At 63.8% G+C, this 7,500-nt stretch overlaps 1 protein-coding gene and 1 long non-coding RNA gene across 4 annotated transcripts in view; both read right to left on the bottom strand.

The window, feature by feature from the left end:
* Positions 1 to 7,500, bottom strand: part of LOC149119090 (uncharacterized) — a 68,234-nt gene that overhangs the window by 26,651 nt on the left and 34,083 nt on the right. The gene's annotated exons all lie outside the window — the stretch shown is intronic.
* The window catches only part of LOC138847679 (neuronal membrane glycoprotein M6-b), a gene marked incomplete at its 5' end in the record, with an annotated part of 14,140 nt that overhangs the window by 1,755 nt on the left and 4,885 nt on the right, over positions 1 to 7,500 (bottom strand). The window contains 4 exon segments of one of the 3 annotated variants that reach the window (XR_016228689.1): positions 1 to 304; positions 710 to 2,194; positions 2,472 to 2,537; positions 2,882 to 2,955. The exon segment at positions 1 to 304 is cut by the window's left edge and continues 1,755 nt beyond it. Coding sequence is in view for 2 of the 3 variants with exons in the window: in XM_089325227.1 (XP_089181353.1) it covers positions 218 to 349; positions 2,472 to 2,537; positions 2,882 to 2,955 (272 nt within the window). 3 annotated transcript variants of the gene reach the window in all.

Here is a 7,500-nt window from a genome sequence, read left to right as displayed (position 1 = left end):
CGCACTCCCGCCGCGGGTCTCGGCAAGATGGAGGACCGCCGCGTCAGAAGCGTTGCCTTTTCAAAATGGCGCCCGTGCGCCCTCTAGTGTTTGTTCTATGTGTCCTATTTGTCCTGGCGACCCACCCCGCCCCTCCCCCGCCACAGAGACGTCTACACTGGGCGAGGCTGGCGGGACGCGGCCGGGTCCGAGGCGCCGGGTCCGGGCCGGGCGGCGTCTACGGGTGAGCGTGGGGCTGCTGTGTGGACGGAGAGCGGACGTCCTGCAGCTCCTGGTCCCGCTTTGCTGGGAGGTCGCGGGCGGCCTGCAGGGAAGCCCAGTTAGCGGACAGAATCGTGAGGACGTGCACCTGCAAGACAGAAGCGCGAGGACGTGCAAGACGGGGGGCGGGGCCGGTGAGCGCGGGGGCGGGGCCGGCCTGGCAGCGGCTGAAGGTGAGTCAGCATTAGTGCTCCGGCAGGGGTCAAAGCTGACTCAGCATTAATAATACTCTGCTAGCAGAGCCGTGACTCAGTATTAATACTCTGGCAGGGGTCAAAGGTGACTCAGCACTAATACTACTCACTCTGCTAGCAGAGCCTGACTCAGTATTAATACTCTCTGGAAGCGGTCAAACGTGACTCAGCATTAATAATACTCCGCTAGCAAAGCTGTGACTCAGTATTAATACTCTGGCAGGGGTCAAAGGTGACTCAGCATTAATACTCACTCTGCTAGCAGAGCCGTGACTCAGCATTAATACTCTGGAAGGGGTCAAAGGTGGCTCAGTATTAATACTCTGGCAGGGGTCAAACGTGACTCAGCATTAATAATACTCTGCTAGCAGAGCCGTGACTCAGCATTAATACTCTGGCAGGGGTCAAAGGTGGCTCAGTATTAATACTCACTCTGCTAGCAGAGCCTGACTCAGTATTAATACTCTGGAAGGGGTCAAAGGTGACTCAGTACTAATACTCTGGCAGGGGTCAAAGGTGGCTCAGTATTAATACTCCTCACTCTGCTAGCAGAGCCGCGCGTGCGCTCCAGGACTAGTTCGCTCCGTGTTAAAGGGCCAGAGGAGCGTCAGTGCACAGACACCGTGAACTCGGCACGCGGTCACCAGGGAGAAGCCAGACGGAGCAGGCGGCACTGTGCCGGGCGTCTGTCGTGACGGTCCTCTCGGCCTGTTGGGTCTACACGCCCCCGAGACGGGAACACGGTTCATTGTCAGTCAATAAAAACTCCTGGAGGTGGAGACGTCACACGTCAGAAAGTGTCAGACCCGGAACGGGGTACAGTCGGCCATCTTGTTAGTCTACCGGGCGGAACCAATCAGATCTTTGTCTGTAATTCAGGGTACAGTCGGCCATCTTGTTAGTCTACCAGGCGCAACCAGTCAAATCTGAGTCTGTAATCGGGGTACAGTCGGCCATCTTGTTAATCTACCAGGCGGAACCAGTCAAATCTGACTCTGTGATTCGGGGTACAGTCGGCCATCTTGTTAGTCTACCAGGCGGAACCAATCAGATCTAACTCTGTAATTCGGGGTACAGTCGGCCATCTTGTTAGTCTACCGGGTGGAGCCAATCAGATCTTAGTCTGTGATTCTGGGTACAGTCGGCCATCTTGTTAGTCTACCAGGCAGAACCAATCAGATCTTTGTAATCGGGGTACAGTCGGCCATCTTATTAGTCTACCAGGCAGAACCAATCAGATCTTTGTAATCGGGGTTCAGTCGGCCATCTTATTAGTCTACCAGGCAGAACCAATCAGATCTTAGTCTGTGATTCGGGGTACAGTCGGCCATCTTGTTAGTCTACCAGGCAGAACCAATCAGATCTTTGTAATCGGGGTTCAGTCGGCCATCTTGTTAGTCTACCGGGCGGAACCAATCAGATCTGAGTCTGTAATCGGGGTACAGTCGGCCATCTTGTTAGTCTACCAGGCAGAACCAATCAGATCTTTGTAATCGGGGTACAGTCGGCCATCTTGTTAGTCTAGCACTACGGAAGCTATTTTACAAATTACTGTGACAAAACTGCACAAAGCGAGCGCCTGCTTTAGTCTGGCGTGTGCGCGACGTCCGCACTACAGGGCAGACGCTGTCTAGAGCCCCGTGCGGGCCTCGCGGAACTCAGAATTTAGTGCAGCAGTCGTCGCGACTCTTAAACTTCAACACCGCATAGTTATATGTGGTGGCCATCATGTAGGTCAGCTGGCGGGAGAGAACAAGACAGGACGGTAAGACATGTGGGCGCGGGTTCGAGTCCCCAAACATCCTTCTAGCTGTGTGTGTGTGTGTTGACTGTGATGTTGTGCTGGGTATAAAAAAAAAATAATGTGCTGTAAAAAACTCGGCTCAGGCACGGGCGGACCGTGCTGCCGGTCACGGCGTCCATCTTGGCTAACATTGTGCGTGACGTGGCGGACGCTGGCTGGAAGGGAAATCTGTCGGTGTGTCTAGGCGGGTGCCGGGTGACGGGGTTACTCACCAGGGCGACGACCGTGGCGCCGGCTCCGGCACACGCCACGATGAACAGGTGGTAGGACACGTAGAACTAGGAAAGAACACGGCACCAGCGTGAGTTATGGCCTTGGTGGGGAGGGTGATGTAATGGCCGGCGCCCGCTCCAGCGGACAGTTCACTCACGGCGGCCATCTCGCGTCTCACTCGCTCACGGCGGCCATCTCACGTCTCACTCGCTCACGGCGGCCATCTCACGCCTCACTCGCTCACGGCGGCCATCTCACTCGCTCACGGCGGCCATCTCACGTCTCATGGCGGCCATCTTGCATCTCACTCGCTCATGGCGGCCATCTTACTTGCTCATGGCGGCCATCTCACGCCTCACTCTCTCATGGCGGCCATGTGTGAGCCCACGGCGCTGGGGGCGCAGGTTACCTCGTTTGTGTTGCAGATGTTCTCCAGGGCGGAACCACATATTTTTCCGGGGAAAGCATTCCAAGGAATGATACCTGAAAGAGGAAAATCCCAACAGAGAATGCTACCGCGACAAACCACAGCGCACCTCGTGCCCGCGCCAGCCCTCCCCACTCCGGATACCGCCTAAAACGCGAACTATGGGCCGCGTCTCCAGGGCCACATCCGGGTCTCCAGGGCCACATCCGGGTGTCTAGGACCACATCCGGGTCCCCAGGGCCACATCCGGGTCCCCCAGGGCCTCATCCGGGTCCCCCAGGGCCACTTCTAGGTCCCTCCAGGGCCACATCCGGGTCCCCCAGGGCCTCATCCGGGTCCCTCCAGGACCACATCCGGGACCCCCAGGGCCACATCCGGGTCCCCCAGGGCCACATCCGGGTCTCCAGGGCCACATCTAGTCCCTCCAGGGCCACATCCGGGACCCCCAGGGCCACATCCGGGTCTCCAGGGCCACATCCGGGTCCCCCAGGGCCACATCCGGGACCCCCAGGGCCACATCTAGTCCCTCCAGGGCCACATCCGGGTCCCTCCAGGACCACATCCGGGTCCCCCAGGGCCACATCCGGGTCCCCCAGGGCCACATCTAGGTCACCCAGGGCCACATCCGGGTCCCCAGGGCCACATCCGGGTCCCTCCAGGACCACATCCGGGTCCCCCAGGGCCACATCTAGGTCCCCCAGGGCCACATCCGGGCCTCCAGGGCCACATCCGGGTCTCCAGGGCCTAAATCCGGGTCCCCCAGGGCCACATCAGGTCCCTCCAGGACCACATCCGGGTCCCCCAGGGCCACATCCGGGTCCCTCCAGGACCACATCCGGGTCCCCCAGGGCCACATCCGGGTCCCCCAGGGCCACATCCGGGACACCACGGCCACATCCTTGTCTCCAGGGCCACATCCGGGTCTCCCAGGGCTTCACCAGGTCCCCAGGGCCACATCCGGGTCCCCCAGGGCCACATCCGGGTTTCCTAGGGCCACATCCGGGTTTCCCAGGGCCACATCCGGGTCCCCCAGGGCCACATCCGGTCCCCCAGGGCCACATCCGGGTCACCAGGGCCACATCCGGGTTTCCCAGGGCCACATCCCGGTCACCAGGGCCACATCCGGGTCCCCCAGGGCCGCATCTAGGTCCCCCACGGCCACATCCGGGACTCCACGGCCACATCCTTGTCTCCAGGGCCACATCCGGGTCTCCCAGGGCTTCACCAGGTCCCCAGGGCCACATCCGCGTCTCCAAGGCCACATCCGGGTTTCCCAGGGCCACATCCGGGTGTCTAGGACCACATCCGGGTCCCCAGGGCCACATCCGGGTCCCCCAGGGCCTCATCCGGGTCCCCCAGGGCCACTTCTAGGTCCCTCCAGGGCCACATCCGGGTCCCCCAGGGCCTCATCCGGGTCCCTCCAGGACCACATCCGGGACCCCCAGGGCCACATCCGGGACCCCCAGGGCCACATCCGGGTCCCCCAGGGCCACATCCGGGTCTCCAGGGCCACATCTAGTCCCTCCAGGGCCACATCCGGGACCCCCAGGGCCACATCCGGGTCTCCAGGGCCACATCCGGGTCCCCCAGGGCCACATCCGGGACCCCCAGGGCCACATCTAGTCCCTCCAGGGCCACATCCGGGTCCCCCAGGGCCACATCCGGGACCCCCAGGGCCACATCTAGTCCCTCCAGGGCCACATCCGGGTCCCTCCAGGACCACATCCGGGTCCCCCAGGGCCACATCCGGGTCCCCCAGGGCCACATCTAGGTCACCCAGGGCCACATCCGGGTCCCCAGGGCCACATCCGGGTCCCTCCAGGACCACATCCGGGTCCCCCAGGGCCACATCTAGGTCCCCCAGGGCCACATCCGGGCCTCCAGGGCCACATCCGGGTCTCCAGGGCCTAAATCCGGGTCCCCCAGGGCCACATCCGGGTCCCTCCAGGACCACATCCGGGTCCCCCAGGACCACATCCGGGTCCCTCCAGGACCACATCCGGGTCCCCCAGGGCCACATCCGGGTCCCCCAGGGCCACATCCGGGACTCCACGGCCACATCCTTGTCTCCAGGGCCACATCCGGGTCTCCCAGGGCTTCACCAGGTCCCCAGGGCCACATCCGGGTCCCCCAGGGCCACATCCGGGTTTCCTAGGGCCACATCCGGGTTTCCCAGGGCCACATCCGGGTTTCCCAGGGCCACATCCGGGTCCCCCAGGGCCACATCCGGTCCCCCAGGGCCACATCCGGGTCACCAGGGCCACATCCGGGTCCCCCAGGGCCACATCCAGGTCCCCAGGGCCACATCCCGGTCACCAGGGCCACATCCGGGTTTCCCAGGGCCACATCCGGGTCTCCCAGGGCCACATCCGGGTCCCCCAGGGCCACATCTAGGTCCCCAGGGCCACATCCGGGTCTCCAGGGCCACATCCGGGTCTCCAGGGCCACATCCGGGTCCCCCAGGGCCTAAATCCGGGTCTCCAGGGCCACATCTGGGTCCCCCAGGGCCTCATCCAGGTGCCCCAGGGCCACATCTAGGTCCCTCCAGGGTCACATCCGGGTCCCCCAGGGCCACATCCGGGTCCCCCAGGGCCTAAATCCGGGTCCCCCGGGCCTAAATCCGGGTCCCCCGGACCTAAATCCGGGTCCCCCAGGGCCACATCCGGGTCTCCAGGGCCACATCCGGGTCTCCAGGGCCACATCTAGTCCCTCCATGGCCACATCCGGGACCCTCCAGGGCCACATCCGGGACCCTCCAGGGCCACATCTAGTCCCTCCAGGGCCACATCCGGGTCCCCCAGGGCCACATCCGGGTCCCTCCAGGGCCACATCCGGGTCCCCCAGGGCCACATCCGGGTCTCCAGGGCCACATCCGGGTCCCCCAGGGCCACATCCGGGTCCCTCCAGGACCACATCCGGGTCCCCCAGGGCCACATCTAGGTCCCTCAGGGCCACATCCGGGCCTCCAGGACCACATCCGGGTCTCCAGGGCCACATCCGGGTCCCCCAGGGCCACATCCGGGTTCCTCCAGGACCACATCCGGGTCCCCCAGGGCCACATCCGGGTCCCCCAGGACCACATCCGGGTCCCCCAGGGCCACATCCAGGTCCCCCAGGGCCACATCCGGGACTCCACGGCCACATCCTTGTCTCCAGGGCCACATCCGGGTCTCCCAGGGCTTCACCAGGTCCCCAGGGCCACATCCGGGTCCCCCAGGGCCACATCCGGGTTTCCCAGGGCCACATCCGGGTCCCCCAGGGCCACATCCGGGTCACCAGGGCCACATCCGGGTCCCCCAGGGCCACATCCGGGTCCCCAGGGCCACATCCCGGTCACCAGGGCCACATCCGGGTCCCCCAGGGCCACATCCGGGTCTCCCAGGGCCACATCCGGGTCCCCCAGGGCCACATCTAGGTCCCCAGGGCCACATCCGGGTCTCCAGGGCCACATCCGGGTCCCCTAGGGCCTAAATCCGGGTCTCCAGGGCCACATCCGGGTCCCCCAGGGCCTCATCCGGGTCCCCCAGGGCCACATCTAGGTCCCTCCAGGGCCACATCCGGGTTCCCCAGGGTCACATCCGGGTACCCCAGGGCCACATCCGGGTCTCCAGGGCCACATCCGGGTCCCCCAGGGCCACATCTAGGTCCCCAGGGCCACATCCGGGTCCCCCAGGGCCACATCCGGGTCTCCAGGGCCACATCCGGGTCCCCCAGGGCCTAAATCCGGGTCTCCAGGGCCACATCCGGGTCCCCCAGGGCCACATCCGGGTCTCCAGGGCCACATCCGGTTCCCCCAGGGCCTAAATCCTGGTCTCCAGGGTCACATCTGGGTCCCCCAGGGCCACATCTAGGTCCCCAGGGCCACATCCGGGTCCCCCAGGGCCGCATCCGGGTCTCCAGGGCCACATCCGGGTCCCCCAGGGCCACATCTAGGTCCCCAGGGTCACATCCGGGTCCCCCAGGGCCACATCCGGGTTTCCCAGGGCCACATCCGGGTCCCCCAGGGCCACATCTAGGTCCCCAGGGCCACATCCGGGTCCCCCAGGGCCACATCCGGGTCTCCAGGGCCACATCCGGGTCCCCCTGGGCCTAAATCCGGGTCTCCAGGGCCACATCCGGGTCTCCAGGGCCACATCCGGGTCTCCAGGGCCACATCTAGGTCCCTCCAGGGCCACATCCGGGTCCCCCAGGGCCACATCCGGGTCCCCCAGGGCCTCATCCGGGTCCCCAGGGCCACATCTAGGACCCCCAGGGCCACATCCGGGTCTCCCAGGGCTGCTCCTATGAGGAGTTAGAGACCTCCAGGGCAAGCTGTCAGATTATTTATTTAGCTTGTCGGAATCCAGGAAGTTTATACTCATTTTAAAAAACTTAAAACTGACCGGAAGCAAACGGAAGAACCGCCTCTGCCCCCCGACTGCGTCTTCTATCCTTGACCAATAGCGTGTCGTCACGCCTCAAGGGACGTGGGAAGTCGCCACGGAAACCAGCGATTTCAAAATAGTTGGACAGATACAGATACAGAGGATTGAAGTTGGGCGCGGGTTCGAGTCCCGGCTGCTCCACTTCCTGTCCAGCTCTCTGCTGTGGCCTGGGAAAGC

The sequence above is a fragment of the Oryctolagus cuniculus genome, chromosome Y (genome assembly GCF_051225735.1).
Source record: "Oryctolagus cuniculus isolate XC-2025 breed Fujian yellow rabbit chromosome Y, ASM5122573v1, whole genome shotgun sequence".
In the NCBI taxonomy this organism is placed as follows: Eukaryota; Metazoa; Chordata; class Mammalia; order Lagomorpha; family Leporidae; genus Oryctolagus; species Oryctolagus cuniculus.
Note: the sequence above shows the minus strand (reverse complement) of the source record. Positions and strands in the feature narration are given on the sequence as shown.